The sequence below is a fragment of the Silurus meridionalis genome, chromosome 12, assembly GCF_014805685.1.
Source record: "Silurus meridionalis isolate SWU-2019-XX chromosome 12, ASM1480568v1, whole genome shotgun sequence".
NCBI classification, from domain to species: Eukaryota; Metazoa; Chordata; class Actinopteri; order Siluriformes; family Siluridae; genus Silurus; species Silurus meridionalis.
The window spans coordinates 17,516,138-17,534,912 of record NC_060895.1 but is presented as its reverse complement, the minus strand read 5'-3'; the positions used below and the strand labels follow the sequence as shown (position 1 = coordinate 17,534,912).

Here is an 18,775-nt window from a genome sequence, read left to right as displayed (position 1 = left end):
TCTGGTTATGCAAAAGGCAGTGATTTGTTTCTTAGTGCAAAAATGAAGATCTGTTGCCATTTTGAAATGGTTTCTAGAAAGTGTTCATGTGAAAAAGGGGAACAAAAACATGCTCAAAGATTTCACTTGGATAATGAAAATGTAATCATAATAATCATCAGTGTGCACAGATTATAGTTTATGTATAGAAAGTGGATTTGGAAACAAAATCTTATCTTCTAATCCTCAATTATTCATCAGTCGTGAGTATAAATAGATGATAAGATGAGGAAAAAAAATAGAATTCAGATCAGAAAAGCACCAGCTGCCAGCTTGACAAGAAAGAAAGATAGTCTGATGTATTCCAGCATATTTCAGTCTCATGACCATTAACCAGCCGGCAGAAATTTACCAAGCAGGTCCATGATGAAGAAGAGCTCCATAAGCCACCACATAGTGTCCTCATGTGACGTCGCAAGTCAATCCCTTCCCCACCTAATCGGTGCCCCGCCTCCTTAAAGTAAAGAAGCCCGTTGATTGGACGAGCGGTACATCCATCAATTTGAGAAGACAATCGACTTTTTGAGTGTGAACTATAAACCAGTCCTGACCTAGGGGGCGGTGTTTCTCACGGCAACGGTGGAATTAAGGAGGGGGAGAGGAAAAAAAAAAAAAAAAACCGAGATGGAGAAGAGTGGAAAAAAAGAAGGGAGGAGGAGGAGAGGAAGGATGGACGCGCAATATCAAGCGTGAAACATGTATACGGGGTGTATTTGTGTTTTTATTTGTACATAGCCGATACATTGTAGACATTACGATCTCAGATGGAACGGTCTTGAGCAAAGCAATACACGCAGTCAGATACTATGAGCCATATTCCTATGTCAGCCTATGCACCGACGCTGGATTTGCACTATTAAATCACCGCAAAGATTTTGTGCATGTAAACACCCACTAAGCGGAAATTATCCGGAAGGACGTTCCTGGGCCTGGAAACATTTGTGAGTAAAATCATGTCTTTTTTTTTTGCATTTTGATGTTGACTGTATCTCATGTGCACCTGCAATCCTGATCACTAAATTGTGTGCTGTTGATGTTGTTGGTGATAATATTGTTTAATACCTACAAAAGATTTCAGTTTTAACTGTTCCTAACATTTCCATCAAACTTCAGAAGACACCAAGACTACACCAGGCTTCATTATAGACAGTAATGCATTTGTATTTGATCATCATTGTAGGCATTCTTATGATGCATCATTTATTGTACAGAAATACATGACTGGAATACAATTCATGGAAAATTTCTCTCGAAGCTTTCAGTTTTAAGGATGTTAAAGGTCCAGCCAGTGATAAACACTTCCTGTAGTACATCCATATCCAATGCATTATTCATAAATCTCAATTATTTTAAATATTTGGCAGCAGTAATGACCTGTTCAATCAAATTACTGTATTATCGACATTAAAAGTTAAATGAAGTACTATATTAATTGTTGATATAGGTTAGATGATTTTCTAATGACTTTTTCGTAGATCTCACTCACTTTTTTTTAGAAAAACGCTTTATCCTGGTTATGCTGTATCCGGAGTCTATCCCAGAAAAAATAATGGGCATGAGTTTACATGCTCAGTGGGATGGCAGTCCATCGCAGGACACTAAACTACAACTCAGTGGTTTTGTTTAGCATGTATTAGAAGGTGGGATGAAATCCAGATAAACCAAGGGAACACCCTCATGGACATGCAGTGATATACAGAGAAACTCTAGACATGTGGTCAGGATCAAACCTGGGACACTGAAGTTGTCAGGGACAATGCCAGCCACTGTGCGATGTATAGGATCACTGCTTACAATTACACTCAGTCATTTCCATTCAGTATGTTCATCAAGATTGTACCGATTCTTCTCTATAAAATATGTAAATCATCTGTCAGTGGGTTTGGTGTATTGTCAAAATCCTAGCTATGTCCCTGGATACACCGATTGCAGGCCCTGATAGTGATATGATGCCTATTTCCTTTTCTTTTCTTTATTTACCTTATCATAAGTGTTTGTCTGTATGTGTTGGTGTGTGTTTGTTTGTTTGTGTTCACAAATCAATGAATGATTGTCTGTATTAATATGTGTATAAGTAAAGGTGTGTAGTTTAATGTGTCTGTGCAATTTAGTGTGTGTGTGTGTGTGTGTGTGTGTGTGTGTGGCGCCAGGTTTCAATGGAAGATAGAGATTTTTGCCACATAGCTTCAGTATTATCTTTATTCTGAGACATTGAGGACATGTTTAAAGTTTAACGGTGTCCACTGATCCTCACTGCAGAGACTCTCGGTTTCCCAACTGTCACCCTGGAGTGATGCACTTTATCTCTCTCTCGCTCTCTCTCTCTTTCTTATTCTCTCTCCAGCTCTCCCTCTCTCTCTCTCTCTCTCTCTCTCTCTGTCTAACTATCTGTTTATATTTCTCTATCACTTGCTTTCAGAAATTGTTTGACCCTTTTTCAGTTTCTTTCTTTCTTTCTTTCTTTCTTTCTTTCTTTCTTTCTTTCTTTCTTTCTTTCTTTCTTTCTTTGCTCACTTGCTCGCTTTCATGTGTGTTAAAAGGGCATAAAGGATATTGTTTTGAATATTTGAATGAATAAACGTGTGTTCTTGTGTGTGTATTTGTGGGTGTACGTGTGGGTGTGTGTGCTTTTTTGACCTTAGCTGACTCCCCCAACTCCCTTTTTCTTGCTCATGAAATGTTTAGCCAGCACAGCAGTGAGAGTAGAGAGTAAAGGTTAGCTGAGAGTCTGCTGCTTCACACTGAATGTATGTCACGCTGCTATATAAATCTCGATACACTAAAAATGAGCAAATGCAAATTTGCTGTAATCAGAGCTAAATTGGTTGGTCATTGTTCGTTATTTTAATCCAGAATTCTCTTTTATCTTTTATTAGATGCAGACATGGTGCAGCTGTTGTTTCTTGTAATCTCCAACGTGCTTCCCACACTTATTGCATCCATGCATAATTTAACAAGTGGAGGTAATGTATGTTTGTGTGTCCGCATATCCGTGTGTGTGTGTGTGTGTGTGTGTGTGTGTGTCTGTGTGTGTGTAAAAGAGAGAGAGAGAGAGAGATACTAGCAGAGAGACGGTTGGCTCATAAACCCGATAATACCTAATATACACTCTGGTACACCTGCGTATTCCAGCAGGTCATTATTTAATCATGTGACACAGTACAGCACAAATTATAAAATCATGCAGATACATGTTATGAGCTTATGAACAAAATGTGGAAAAATTCTTAAGTATTTCAGAATCTGCTGCTCCTCAGCAGTTTTACTTAAAGCAGTTTGTAGAAAATGAACAGACTCCATAGACTTGTCTCGAAGGTTTAGACTTGTCAGTATATATATTTTTGGCCCACAGTGGTTTCTTGATGGTGTGAATATTTTCTAGGTCCACACTTTGCCCTACAGGCAACTTATAATGCTACTTCCAACATCATAATGCACACGTCTCACATGACATGGTTCCATGTACATGACAATGAGTTAAGTATACTTTAGTGGCTTCCTCAGTCACCACATGTGCATTTAAAAGAGCACTATGAGGATAAACAGGAGATTTACAAATCCACAGCAGTTTTGTGATGCAGTCATGGCAACATGGACCAAAATCTCAAAGGAATGTCTGCATCATTTTGTTGAATTGATGTCCTAATTCTTTTGGGCTGTTCTGAGAGTTAATGGAATCTTATTGAATAATAGTTGGAGTCACTAATAATTGGGCCAATGAGTGTATACTCAGTCACAATACAGTGCTGGGCCAAAGCTTGGAAACACCTAGTCTTTTATTATTTTTTTGAGACACACGCATGTTCCTTTTATTTACACGCAGCAAGGCAGAACATACAAGAATTGGACGGGTGAAAATCTCTGTGGACAGATAAGTCAGATTTGAACATTTTTGGCTCCAGCAGAGGAACTTATTTAAGACGGAGTACAGAAGAGATGTTAGCGTAAAAAGGTGGGGTTGTTTTGGAGCAGGGAATGTTGGAGATTTATTCCAGATGAAAGGAATACCGAACCAACATGATACCATTCCCTACTTAGATTGCAGCTAATTGGAATCTACCTCATCATACACCAATACATTGACCTGAAAGCATACGTCCAAGCTCTGTCAGAGTGATTTAGAGAGCAAACAGTCATTTGGAGTGCACCTTAATCCTGCTGAACTGCTCTGGGATGAACTGGATCACAAGACCTGAAAGACATTTTCAGCTAGCGAAGAACATGTTTTTAAAGTTACATGTTAATGGAGGATTTCCAGGGAAGATAATGTGCGACATCTGTACATTTGTTGCCTATAAAAAAAAAAATTAAAAAAGGTGTACGTCTTTTAAAAATGATAAGACAAGGGTTTTCCATTCTTTCCACAGGCGCTGTACTTTTTTATTTAATGCAACAAAACAGCTGGGCTCTAATTTAAAATTCAACAAATCTCAGTAATAACTTTGTATGTTATATAACATTAGAGCTACGATTAAATAGTTATGTAACTTATTTGTTTATTGAGAGAGATAATTGAGTTTCATGACAGCTCGTTTTAAGTGATTTCCGCTATCTTTGTGTGAAAAAATCAACACTCGGCACTTATTTCTAAAACTGTTTTGAGGAAACGAGTGATGCAAATGAACTGAAAACAGAAGTTCGAGGGAGATTCCTGTTATATGGGAAGGAAACAGCTTTGTATGATATGGGGAAAAAAAGCTATTTAAAAATACTTGTTTCAATGGGATTGATCATTTAAAAAAAAGAGGTGATAAATCAGTTCGTTAATCACATGTTCTGAAGCACATCTGTTACAATAGTGGCTGCGTTACAGGTTATACATTTATAGTTTGTAATGCACCTATAATTAGTCAGATTGTTTTTCTGATGGTTTTAATTTGGGATATTATATACTGGATCTGTTTTTCTGTCATGGAAATGAACTCTATCTCACAGGATGTTAGACACTATTTCTGAAAATGCACCTCATAATGGGTTTTAAATGGGTTTTTGGGATGGGAAAGGAAAAGCTTCTCAATGTTTTCAAAGCAATGGCACATTGAGCACAGCTAAGAAAATGTGACTAATATGGGTAAAGTGAAACCTGCTGATTTGCTAAAATCCTCGAACTATCTGCTGTGTTTTAACTTATATTTAGGGTTTAGTGTATAAAGTATCTCTCTGTTTAAAGAAACATTTTAAAATACATATTTACTGATGGCTTTTTTTAAAACACTTAGTTTATGATTTAAAAATGTTTTAATATCATATCACTAATAAGAGATGTTTATAGTTTTGTTATTTCTCTGTATGCATTCGCTTCATCCATGCTCTTTTTCCCCGTTGTCTTTTTATCAGGGTGTGCCATTATTCGCCCTCCTAGAGATGGAGGGATACGTTACAGAGGGCTGACTCAGGAGCAGGTAATGTGTGCTATAGTGTTATTGGCTTTAGAGAAGAGCCTCAGCCCTGAGAGACTTTTAATAAAGAAGGTAATATTTTATGCCATGTCTTTCTTTTTTTTTTTTTGCTTTGATCTCGCTGACTCTGCAGATTCGCAGTGTGGAGATTTTACCTGTAGACTATGAGATCGAATACATCTGCCGGGGAAACAGGGTGATTGTGGGTCCGAAGGTGCGCAAGTGTCTCCCTGATGGCACATGGACGGATATGGATCAGCAGAGCAGATGCGGTAAGCGTTCAGCTTCTTACTGTGATTAATACTTTTGTATGACACTGTACAATGCTTACATTGTTGTCGTGGTTAGCCTCTACAGTTAAACTGAAAATGAAAAAATAACTTCGTCATGTCAGTTTTGAACACAAATAAAATTTTAGTAAGGGTCCTTAAGTGCACAGAGAACAAACATTATCTCGCTGCCCCTCAGTGTTTCTGTGTCCTCACACGTGGACGTCTTTGGAGAATGGCCGAGTGACACTGCAGCCCCCTGGAACTCCAGTAGAAGGCACTGTGCTCCATTACAGCTGTCACGCTGGCTTCCTTTTGGAGGGCAGAAACGTTTCCCACTGCACCAAGCAGGGCAATTGGGACTCGCCCAAACCACTGTGCATTTGTGAGTTATCGTAGGTTTCAGTGCATAGTGCTAAACAAAGATCAAAGCAGGAGCCAGTTTTATTTGTTACGCATGCATACATAAAAACATTAACAACAATAAATGGCAACAGTGAATCTCGACATAACATGAGTTGTTTTCTCATCATCACGACTTAATGTTCGCGTGATCTTGACACAACAAACATTGTTTTCTCGTGATCAGTACTTTGTTTCTGTGTGTCATATATGGCAAAAGAGCATGTTTTAGAGGCAGCATCATTCGAGGATCATTTCGCTTTTACTTTGATTAAACTTGAAACTCAAACTGAAATAGCTCTGTGTCTGTCACTAAACTTGCACCTAAGCGTCCGACACTTGAGAAGGAGGCTGTGAGATCACGAGAAAACAAGAAAGAAAAAAATATTATAATGCATGGTCTCTTAGGGCTTCCGTAAGCATGAGTGTGCAAGATCGAAAAACACAATAAATATATATTAAAAAGTTTAATATGTTTGTTTTAACATGAAGTCTCACTCAATCTATGTATATAAAGGTAATTGTATTGAACGTAGAGTAGAAAGGCTGCAGCAGGTGCATTAGTGATAACGGTAATATTTTATTTTGGATTTAATTAAGAATGTTCTTTAAGGCACAATATTGATTATAAATGAGGTTGACTTCCACTGTAAAGGAACTCTTCTTCTGTCTGGTTTAAAAAAAATCTCTTTAAATTTGGATTTCTTTTTAAATGTGGTTTTCTAAAGCCATTAATTCCATATGCATATGTCAGCTGTATATGTTTCAGAGGTAGCTCTGTCTGTATATGTATAGAAGTCTACAGAATTTGAAAGGAGGAATACAACTTGTATTCATAAAAAACAATTTACTCTTGGGTTCACACTCCTTTTTTCTGAGCTCTATGAGATCACTAGTGCAATACAGCTGACACACACTTGGCAGTTTTTTTTGTGAAATGTCTTCTTTATAAAATATCATCTGGTGATACCCTAGTAAAAGTCTGTCTTTCAAAATATTCTTGGTGGTTGGACAGACACAATCCTAACACTAGAACTTGTTTCTCTTTAATTCCCCGCAGGTCTTTAACTTGCATTCTGTTTTCTTTCCATACCGCTCTCAGATGACAGAAATTATACAGGTAAGACCTGGAAATCTTACTTTTATCATCAGATTTGTTTGAGTCTAAAAAGTTACATTTGAATAAAAAGCAACGAATAAAACAATGTACTATATATACTCTCTTGTATCTTAGATTGCTGAGCTGAGATTTGAAGGCATTTTTAATTAGATTTTTGTTTTGTAATCAATGTGTGGTAGAGCTTTTATAACATGATGTGATTATAATGCTGTGGAAGCCTTAATTGTAATGTTTCTGTTGAACTCAAGAGGGCTCTCTAGTATCAAGTGTAGGAAAACAGTCTGCGGCAGAAGGCTTGCAGAGATGGAATCAAGAGTGGGGTGTGTTAGAGCAGGAGGCATGGTACTGTAAAAGGATCATTTGCAGTCTTTTTTGTATTATTTTTATATGTGAAATATAATTTTTTACTGATTGATTGATTTATTTTTAGAATATATGGTTTTCTTCCAACATACTATGACATTCTGAATATCTATTAAAGAATACAACTTCACGTTTTAACTGAGTTCTTTGTGTTTCAACCATCTGTTCTTTCATCTCATTTAGGCTCCTTATCAGTTCATCTATCTATCCATCCATACACCCATCCATCCTGTTTTTTTTCTCTGACAGCTTTTCTTCCTTCATTGCTTCCTGACCTCATGTTCCTCCCCCTGTTAACTCACCCAAAGAGATATCTGCATATTTGCTTTAGTGCACTCTCAGCAGGATGAGGATTAACTTCTAGTCTGTGTGTGCACTCGCCTGTATGTGTGTGTGTGTGTGTGTGTGTGTGTGTGTGTACATATTTCAATTTAAATGTCAATTTAATAGATAGTGCATGTAACAACAGTCTCACAAAGAAGCTTTAGAGAAATACAAGTTCTAATTCCTAATGAGCAAGCTGAATCCAAATGTAACATGGAAAAACTCAATGGGAACATCAAGTGGAAACCTTGAGATGAACTCCGATTCAAAAATTGGGTGCCGGTCTTCTCTTGTCAGCAAAAGATAAAGGAATTACAGCGGCCCCAACAGTCAACAGTTGTGTACTAGAAAACAGTCGTGATAACCAAATGCATGATTATGGCACAGAGCACAAAAGAAATGTTCCCGAAAAGCTTACAATTTAATGAAGGGATTATCAGCTGAGCTAATGTGCAGCTAATTACCAAATCACAACATAGCAGGAGTTTAAAAGGGAGATGATGACAGTTTGTGAGGTCTCTGGGCACTCAGGAAGGTGGTACATCCAGCTGGCTCGGAAATGGTCCTGAGTGAAGGATGTAGTAACAGCACCTCAGGATTCTGCTCTGCTCTGCTCGGCGCCTGAGAAGCCGGATTCCTTATATAGCATCTTCAACAAATCAGAACGAGTGTGTTAGATTGACGGGATGACAACTTCAGCATCTCGCCTTTTTTCTCTACAAGCCTTCAGATCTGATCCCTATATTTACATTTTCAGGATATTCTTGAAAGCTGGTATTTTTTTGTCAGCATATCTCCATGGCTTTGTATGAAAATCTCCACCAGCTGGAGATAAAACAAAAAAACTTGGTTTCTGATATGAAACCGATAGATAGTGATCAGTACACCACAAAAGATTATGATAAAAAAAAAAAAAATAAAATAAAGAAAAGATGTTAATTCTTGTCACATAGTAAGGCTCTGGGTTACTGATCGAAAGGTTATGGGTTCAAGTCTCGGTATCGTCAAGATGCCACTCTTGGGGCCCATAATCTTCTGTGCTCCAGGGGCGATGTAACATTGCTTGATCCAGCACTCTGTCTCCAGCTTCCTAACATCTATGGGATATGTGAAGAAAAAAGTAAGACCATTTGGAAATTTATAGTTCAGCGGCTGCATTTTAACGAATACCTGTTTGTGCGCAACCAAAATAGTGCTGACGAGAAAAGGGTTAGCAAAGATTCAGCCTGCTGCATAATAACTTCTTGGAATCAATTAATGTAAAGCTTTTGCATTTGGAGTGATCAAAGTCATAAAAATGTTAAACGTAGTCAGGCATTTGTTGCCTAGCACATTTTGAGATTGCATAAGAGCATCTCTGGATTTAGTAAGAACTACTGAACATAATACTTTATTACTTTATAATACTAATTATTGGACATAATAATCAGCAGTGAGGTGGTTTGATGCTCTAATGTTTTCCCAACAGCACAGCTTAAAGTGTTTTATTCTGCTTATACCACAACAGTTTGCAAAATGTACTAATAAATGGCATCTTTTTTTTATAATATAATTTACACCAGTGCTGGTATTTTTTTGGACCGGTACATAATTGGGTCAACACCGGACTACCAATAAGCTTCAGGAAAATGAACTGCTATCGATATTTGCGTTGTTGTATCAATCAATATATGTTAATGACGAATTAGAATCTGCTTGTCATTTTTCGTACCTGAATGATGTCATCACGTGTCCAACACTAGTTTGATGTACGCAGTATATACATGCGCATGTGCGGTGTGTGTTTGTGTGCAGATAATCAGTCATGGTGTAATGTAGAAACGTTTGAAAGTGTGGGCTCACATAAAAGTGAACAAAGGAGGCAACACTAGTGATATAATGAAACATTTACAAACAAAACACGCTTCTATCTATAGCAATGTGTTGTATTTACTATGCCTTTGTCATCTCCAGACTCCAGCTGCAACTACGACTCTCCTGCCTCAGCCTCTCACGAATGCGAAATTCATCATAAAATATGTGTTTTTAGTTAGTACTAGTAGTCTTTTGGGACACCACATCCGTTATAAAATGGAAATCTAAATATGAACAATCTAACAGGAAACGCTAGGCTAGTAAGGGTTTCACTGTCAGTGAGGAATGAGACAGAGACATGATCTCAGACTCCCAGGAGAAGCCCCTTTACTATTGCGATTTGAGTGGGAGTTGCAGAGTCATAGGACTGTCACTAAATTTATAGTCAGAAGATTTCAAGAAATTAAAGAGTGTAGTATCAATAAGTACTAATTTCGATAAGCAGTATCGGTGCCGGCATCAATAAAATCATCATGAAAATGTAAACCCATCCCTACTTATAGTAGCTACAGTATAAACAGTTGCTCCCTGACCACCTTTTTTCTTAGATAAAAATGCAGCTTATGGTTGTACTGAGAAACTGGAAAGTGCAAAGTCCTCTGTCTTGAAGACTTACTGACCTTTAGAAAGCACTGACTGGTGAATTCCATAAGTATTAAATATAAAGTACTGTGGAAAAGTCTTAAGCACATATAAAGAAATGCTGTAAGCAAGCTTGCTTTTAGAAATATGTAGAAAATGCTATAAAATGCATTTAAATATTTTTTTAAAAAGTATCAGTAGACTGAGGTACATTTTATTGCATTATGATTGGCTGGTATTTGGAGGTGTTTGGGTGTTGGGTGAGTAGGTCTGGGTACACAGTTGGCAGTTTATCCCAAAATTTTGTGAAGGCCACTTGGATTTTTCCACTATAGCCTTGTCAAACCATGTCAGCATTAAGCTGACTTTGTGTACAGGGACATTTTCATGCTGTAACAGGTTTGGGTCAGTTAGTTTCAGTGAAGGGAAACTGTCATGCTACAACACAAACACATTTTATGCAATTGTGTTCTGGCAGAGTTTTATGGTAGACTCAAATATGGGTCTCAGATTCGTGTGTCGGTGTACTTTAACCACATATCGTTATTGATTTCTGTGCTTTTGTAAACACAGTTGCTGAGATTGTACATAAATGGAAGGTTTGAGATAAACCTATCATTGAGCTATGCAGCACCTCTGCAGCACAATGAGTATATGCCTTTATATATAAATGCTATCCAGGGTTAAATTAATAATATAGATTTGATTTTAAGGTTTGGCATTAAAAGCATATATTCATTGTGCTGCAGACTGCTAGAATAAGTCTTCTTTGATAGTATTTGATCAAATAAAGCAGAAGAGTTTTTGGATAGACAGTGATGACAAAGTATTTGTATAACGTTTTTAACTTAAACATTCTTAATAATTATGCCGATTGTGCTTTTGGAAGGAAACATTGTTATTCTAAAGTAAAGTAGTGAGGTCATTCAGAAGTCATTTTCTGTTAGGGAAAAGATACAGTAGCTTTTTCCAAATGTATGAGTAGAAATGTCCAGTGATTATGTGTAATGTTTATTTTTAGCATGGGTGCCAGTAATTTTGGAGCTGACTGTATGAAGGCAGTAGGCATGTTGGGCACAGTGAGATCTCTTAGTAATTATCTAGCTTCGTGGTGGATGTCACTTGGTGTTCTTTCATTAAATATCAGCTAAAGATCAGGAGTAAATAATTCATGACTGGCATGTGGAGAAATTGGAATTAAGCTCAGACACATGGCGAGTGAGAATTCAAGTGAGAGGGTGATGAGAGAGTGGGAGAGAGAGGCTACATGAGTGGACACAGAGAGAAAGAGAGAGAGAGCGAGAGCAAACAGCGCCAAATGTCACCAGAGGACCTCAGGAAGGGCTATGGATACCTTTAAAGGGCAGCTCACCTATTCCTGTTTTTGAAGTGAATGCAGTTAGACTGAACCTTGTGCTCGCTCGTGTGTGCTAATAAGTCACGATAGATCTGTTATATTAGATATGAGATGTAGATTTTATTAACATAAACATCTACATAAACATCTCCTTTTATTTATTTTTTTATATTTATTTTTTCAAATCTCCATTTATTGCATCTATGTTTCTACCATGTATTTATTTATTATTTTTTTTACGTTAGGTTACATTTGTAATTATGGCATTTGGCAGATGTCCTAATCCAGTTGAGGGTTAAAAGGGCTTTCTCAAGGGCACAACAGTGACAGATTAATGATGCTGGGATTCAAACTCACAACCTTTTGAACCAAAGTCCAACCCCTTTATCACTGAGCAACCATTTCCTTTATCTTTACTTTTTCAAAACTCCACAAGTAAAATAGTACACAATAAAAAAAAAACGTGTTACACAAGCATTTACTGGTATTATAATTGAAATGTAAATAAAAATAACAAAAGTCGCAAAGTCTTTGGTCAGTGAATCAACTCTAGAATGGCTGGAAATCATTATGAATATACAGTATAATCTTAACTCAAAACTATAAACACAATCCTCCAGTAATAAAATGAAACAGGAAACAGGAAAATTGTTCTTGTGTACTTTTTAATGTCCAACAATGGAGCAAAACAAAATAAAAATTAAAGTTTCCTATAAAAAAGTAGTCACTTTTTTTGAAAGGACTAATTAAACAGATTTACAACCTAATTTGCAAATACCTTTAAGTGCAGACTTCATTAAAACTGGATTGCTGTTGCTGCTCAAGGGTCCCCACATCAACCATAAGCTCAGGTGTGGAGTTTCGGTGCATGTTCTCCTCATCTGTGCTTTGGTTTCCTCTGGGATCACAAAGCATAACAGGAGGTAGTTTGGCTGAGATGAATTGCCCCTAGGTGTAAACAAATGTATGAATATGTGCATGGTGCACCGTGATAAATGTGCTTTCTGTCCAGGGATTTGTTCATGCCTACCCAGTTTTTCCGCCATAGGCTGCAGGTCCACTGTGACCCTAATCAAGATCAAGCAGTTATTGAAACTGAGTGGTTCTTAGATTGGTGTTCAGGGACCCTCAGGGGGTCTGTGAAATCAGAACTCACCATTCTCAGATCTGTTTTAGACATGTTTGTCCCTTGGATTGAATACGTTTAATCCAAATTTTTAAATAATAACTAATTTAGTAATCTACAAATTGACTGTCACTTTGACCAAAAAATATGTTTTTGGAAAGTTCAGGAATTAAAAAAGCAATAATATTTTACTGTACCTATTTGAAATGAATGTTTTTGTAATAAATCTATGTTGAGGAAGTCTGTGAAATTGATATCACCTGCGAAAATGTTTGAGAAACCCTTGAATTTGTGTATTTTATATAAATGTTTATTTCTGCCTCAGCAGTAGCCCTGAGACTTCCATTAGGAGTTTTGAGTAAACAGCTTTAATGTTTCTCAGTACAGAGAAATGTGTAGAAATTCTTGTCAGCTGAAATCACACGTATTATACAGAACTCTCAAACTGTCAGTTTGCACAACACTTATTGTAGTCTTACACGTCGCTGTGTCTCATTTGTGTCTTTCATGTGTCAGAATATCTTATAGTATGAGGCAGTAGCATATGGAGTGTTTTCTCTTTAGTGCTCTAATGGTGATAGGTGTCTGTCAGCTACAATACCAGATTGAGCATCAGTTCTGTCCTGCCACAAGCCTACGCAGGGAGCAAAAGAGCAGAAGGCAAATGCAATAGGTGTTTCACTCTCTGTGTGCTGTAGTTGCTTCTAGACATGAGCACAAAACCCGGTGGGAAATGAGCCAACATTATTCCGTCAATATCGGTTATTTGACAGAGATCATGTAGGCTGCTGCTTGATTTATTGGAGAGGAGCATGCTGTGAGGTGCTGCTGGTAATGGCAAGAGAGATTGATTGTTTATCTTAGTAAGCTTGGTTGTGTTCGATTGTGTGTGTGTGTGTGTGTGTGTGTGTGTGTGTGTGTGTGTGTGTGTGTGTGTGAGAGAGAGAAAGACGGCTAAAGGAAATAGAAAAGGTGGTATTGACTGATTACGTAATACTTTTCTAACTTTCCGAGTTGCATTATTCAAACTGTTCTAAGATCGCATTAAAAACATATAAGATATGAATGTTTCTATAAGCTAAAGCATGCTCAGTGCTTAAATATGCTATTTATTTGCATTTTTGCACAAATGCTCTAGCTGGTCCATGTAGCTATACAGTTGAAACTTTAATAGTCTTCAATGGGAGCCAGTGCTGTGGATTTTCCTAGTTTAGTAATTTCTCTTTTTGCACACGTTTATTAATTATATACACTTTTTTGAAAAGAGGAGCTAAGCAATGAATAGTTGCATTAACAGTAAATGAGCACTCAACGCTTTGCATAAATGATACCTTGGTAAATATTACACTTTCAGTAGTCATGAATTTGACTTGTAGTCTTGGAGTATTCAAGGAAATACAAGGAAAGAAATCCACCCTGAATGAATTACATATTAATTTTGCATAAAACATGTGACCTGTTTCGTGTGATGTTCAGCAACATCCGTGATTTATTTTGCTTTTAAATTCTAAATTATTTTCTATATTTTGCTTACGCTCCTGTCGTCCATAGGTTGGACTATTTTAACATTGGCTAACAGTTGCCTACATTGTCACTCAGCAACTTTCGAATAATTGTGTGAGTGCCAGCAAGTTGCAGCAGCTTGTCGTGTTGTACTCACCAAATCTCCCTTTGGGGATTAATAAAGCACTCTATTCTACTTCCTGAAACAGTTCAGACTCAAGAGCTTCAAGTTTCTTGCTTTTCTTTCTTAACACAGTGCCATTGCGATGTCATCACAGAGATAATTAATTAGTCAACAGTGAGTCTGACGTTTGCTGTCGCAACTTCTGTGTTGAATTTCTCATTAATATGGCCATGGGAAAATAGGAAAAGTTCTAGCACTGTTGTTTTTAGCTCTAATAGCAAAGCCTGCATGACTGTTATCCCTGAGATCAATTGTTCTCCTATTAAATGGCTAGTAGTGTCTATTCTGACCTCAGAGCAGGGCACAACCTCTAATATCTCATAGGAATAAAGAAAAGATGGCAATCGACCAAGCTCAGCAAGGTGGCACAGCTTGTAGCATTTCTGTCTCACAGCTCCTGCATCCTTGTTTAAATCCTGAGCTTGGGTTGAGTTTTGCTTAATGTCTTACATAAGTTTCTTCTGGTTTCCTCCAACATCAAAAACCTCCAACATGACAGTAGGTTGATAAATCAAACTAAATTGCACTTAGGTGTGAGTGAATGAGAGTGTGTATGGTGTCCTGTGATGGACTGTTGTCACATTCAGGGTGTGTCTCTGCCTAACACACTTTTATCCTGGAAAAAGATCCAGATTCATAATGTGTTGCTGAATGTGAGCGACAGTGTAGCTCCAGAGGAAAATTTTGCTTTGAGTTTAGTCGCTATATACAGAGCTACAGAGAGACTTCATTAGGTTTATTAAGACAAGGGACAGTATGACCTGAAATCTGGAGTCAATCTATTCTTCCGTTTTGGCTTTTCTCTCTCTTTAAATATATCTCGCTCTCTTTTCCACCTCTCTCCAGTCTCCCTGTGTCGCTCTTTTCTCCACTGTGCTCTCTCTTTCTCTTCTTTCTGATTCTCTCTGTCTCTCTTAACTCTGCCTATGTCTCTCTTTCCTCCAGTGCTCTTTCTCTCTCTTGCGCCCTTCTTTCTGCATCTCTATCTCTAAACTCTCCATGTTTCTCTCTTTTTCCCTCTGTTTTTCCCTCAGTTTTGCTTTTCTCTCCTAACTCTTTGCATTTTCTGCCTCTCTCTATTTAACTCTGTATCTCTGTCAACTTTCTCTCTCTCTCTCTCACTCTCTCTTCTTTCTGCTTCTCTCTCCTAACTCTTTCCATTTTCTGCCTCTCTCTATTCAACTCGGTAACTGCCCTCTCTCCTCCCTCTCTCCTCTATCTCTCTCCTTTCTGTTTTCTGCTTCTCTCTCTCTCTCTCTCTCTCTCTCTCTCTCTCTCTCTCTCTCTCTCTCTCCTTTCTGCCTCCTCTCTCTCTCTCTCTCTCTCTTCTTTTGCTTCTCTCTCTCTCTCTCTGCCTCTCTTCCCCTCTCTCTTCTTTCTGCTTCTCTCTCTCTCTCTCTCTCTCTCTCTCTCTATCCCTCTTCTTTTGCTTCTCTCTCTCTCTCTCTTTATCCCTCTTCTTTTGCTTCTCTCTCTCTCTCTCTCTCTCTCTCTCTCTCTCTCTCTCTCTTTCTCTGTGTATATAAAGCGATGCTGTATGCTCTACTTCAGCACTGCTGTACTTCTCCACTGCTGCTTGTTCTGAAATTGGTGTTTAACCAGTTTTCTTTTTCATCTCCGTTTCCACAGGATTAAAGGATTAGAACGACTTGCATCGTTTTTCATATATATATATATATATATATATATATATATATATATATATATATATATATATATATATATATATATTTTTTTTTATTATTATTATCAAACCCCCGAATAGCACACTGTAGAGTTAAAACGGGATCATCACTGTACCTTTGCACTGCCTGGTAGATTTTAATTGTACAGTAATAATTAAATATTAAATATTGCTCACACTTTACCGCTGATTGGATTCTGTTGATGCCTGCGCTCGAGTCTGATATTCCCGGATAGTTGTGCGCGTACTGGTTTGGATTATTTAAGTGCATGGTGATAATTTGGCTTTTACACGAATGCATGATGTGTATCATGTTTGTATGTAGAACTTGGGGGTTAGAAAACAAGGCACGTGCGACATTCGCACTGTGAATCATTATGATAGCAGTTGAATTGGGACGCAGTAGGACGCGCGGCGGCTCGCGCAGATCGTCTCCGCTCGCGTGAAACGCGCACTGATCGCTTTGATAGGACTGTAGTGTGAAACGGACACTTCTGTAGCATTCATGGAGAACCCGCGCGATTTCTGGAGCCTGTGGCTGATAACTGTGCTGTGCTGGTTCACATTGCTGCTCTCCTGGCCGTGTGCGGTTGCAGGGAAGAAGAAGCTGTACATCGGCGCGCTGTTCCCCATGAGCGGAGGATGGCCCGGGGGACAAGCGTGTCTCCCCTCCGCGCAGATGGCGCTCGAGCTCGTCAACAACCGCACTGACATCCTGCCCGACTACGAGCTCGAGCTCATCTATTATGACAGCATGGTAAGGAAAAAAATACAATGCACTCAAAAAAAAAAAAAATTCAGGGTTGCACTAAGAACTATTGTGGATTTTTGTTAACCTTTGAAGTTACTTTTAAGATGTTCAGAAACCTTGTTGCTTTTTCAATGTTCTTGACCACAGCCTGGCTGAAACTTAAGATATTGCGATGAATCTGAACATTTTTAAAGAAGAGAATTCAAAAGAACACTAAAACATTTCCATCTGTCATTGCAATTACACACATTATAGTCATTTCCTTGCACTGAGGAATCAACAGAAAGTCCATTAACCCAAACCCGAATACAATGGAAATCTATGAGCACTTGTAAAACTATACATAAGTGAATGCATAAAATACAGTACAATGTAATGCCAGACTTGATAGCTGTTTTTGTTGATGTTTATCCTGATATCCATCAGTGAGACAATACATTACTGATTACTATCTATCTGATGCAGTTAATGAACTACCTGTTCTGCTTTTATATAATGACAAAATGGGAATTACAAACATGGAAGACCTAACCATATGGCACAATATGTCAAATAAACTAGAGCCTAGTTTTTCCCCCCCTGTGAGGATAAAGCTGTCCCTTACAGATTCGGATTGGAAAAGAGTTATAGTACACTTTTTTTTTTTTTTTTCTTCTAACACTATGCATTCATTATTTTTTTTTTAATTTGGAGTCTGGAAGCTTGTGACAGAAGTTGTATTCTGCATACTTACATTTACAGTAGACATGGCAATAATAATAATAATAATAATAATAATAATAATAATAATAATAGTAATAATAATAATTATAATAATGCATCCATAAAAAGGTATTTGTACATACTTTATATATCACCAAAATAAAATTGATTATCAAAGACCTACCATCCTCATCCCTTCCATTAACTTTGGAATAAAGTGTCTTTGCTGAATAACTGATCAATAAAACTCAGCATGCTACTTTGTTATGGGAAAAAAAATTCAACAGTAGACTGGTGTTATGGTTTATCATGCAAAATTAAACATTTTCTTATAACCACACATTTATTTTTCTTTAATTTCATATAAAGGAGAGCACATCAGACATTTGATCAGTTTTGATTAGTTTTTAATGTTGTTGTCTAGACAAGTTCGTTCCTTCTATTACCTATTCTGTAGCAGCTATAAGTAGTCATTTCATCATCGGCCCCCCCTGTCTTTATCTCTTTCTCTCTCTCTCTCTCACTTCGCTCACTAACTAAGACAAAAACACAGCTTGTCAAGTTACCAGTGAACTTGAAAGTGTAAAATCCTCGGCGATGAAGACGCTCCAGTTTTGGATAAATTGAAGCTGACATTTAATACTCCTTCCATAAATGTTAAATAAGCATCCTACAGAAAGCTATTTTCATGGTTAAGTAGAAACACAGAAACAATAACAAGTGCATTAATATAAACCTGTGGTTTTACCGTCAGAACTGCTCTTATAGAAAATTAATTAGATTTGAGAATTCAGCTGCACTGTGCTATAACACTGCACACTATAACATATTTAGTATGTGTAATGGTATATTCCTTTAGGGGATTTAACAGAGATATCATTCTTTTAATGCTAAAGATTCAAGGTAATTCTAAGCAGATGCTTGAAAGAATAAAAAACGCCATGCTATGTAGGTTTTTTGATTAAACCATCTTAGGTGCTTCTTTTTTTTTTTTTTTTCATTTCACTGTGAAAAACAGTGCCTGGACTGATGGAAAAAAACAAGCAGGAGAAGAAAAACAAATGTGAGCAACCATAATATTGAAACAAGAAGTCTTCAGTGTGAACTTTAGAGAAT

The 18,775-nt window shown here is 37.5% G+C and overlaps 1 protein-coding gene across 4 annotated transcripts in view; it reads left to right on the top strand.

Moving 5' to 3' along the window:
• The first annotated feature begins 653 nt into the window (after positions 1–653).
• The window catches only part of gabbr1a (gamma-aminobutyric acid (GABA) B receptor, 1a), a 50,116-nt gene continuing 31,994 nt past the window's right edge, over positions 654–18,775 (top strand). Inside the window, exons 1-7 of one of the 4 annotated variants that reach the window (XM_046863073.1) lie at positions 654–980; positions 2,916–3,002; positions 5,377–5,441; positions 5,572–5,710; positions 5,907–6,092; positions 7,212–7,229; positions 16,803–16,963. In XM_046863073.1, coding sequence (XP_046719029.1) covers positions 2,924–3,002; positions 5,377–5,441; positions 5,572–5,710; positions 5,907–6,092; positions 7,212–7,229; positions 16,803–16,963 — 648 coding nt within the window. In that variant the 5' untranslated portion in view covers positions 654–980; positions 2,916–2,923. Of the gene's footprint in view, positions 981–2,915; positions 3,003–5,376; positions 5,442–5,571; positions 5,711–5,906; positions 6,093–7,169; positions 7,230–16,802; positions 16,964–18,775 lie in introns of those variants that run through there. The other 3 variants (XM_046863074.1, XM_046863076.1, XM_046863075.1) reach the window with 3 other exon arrangements.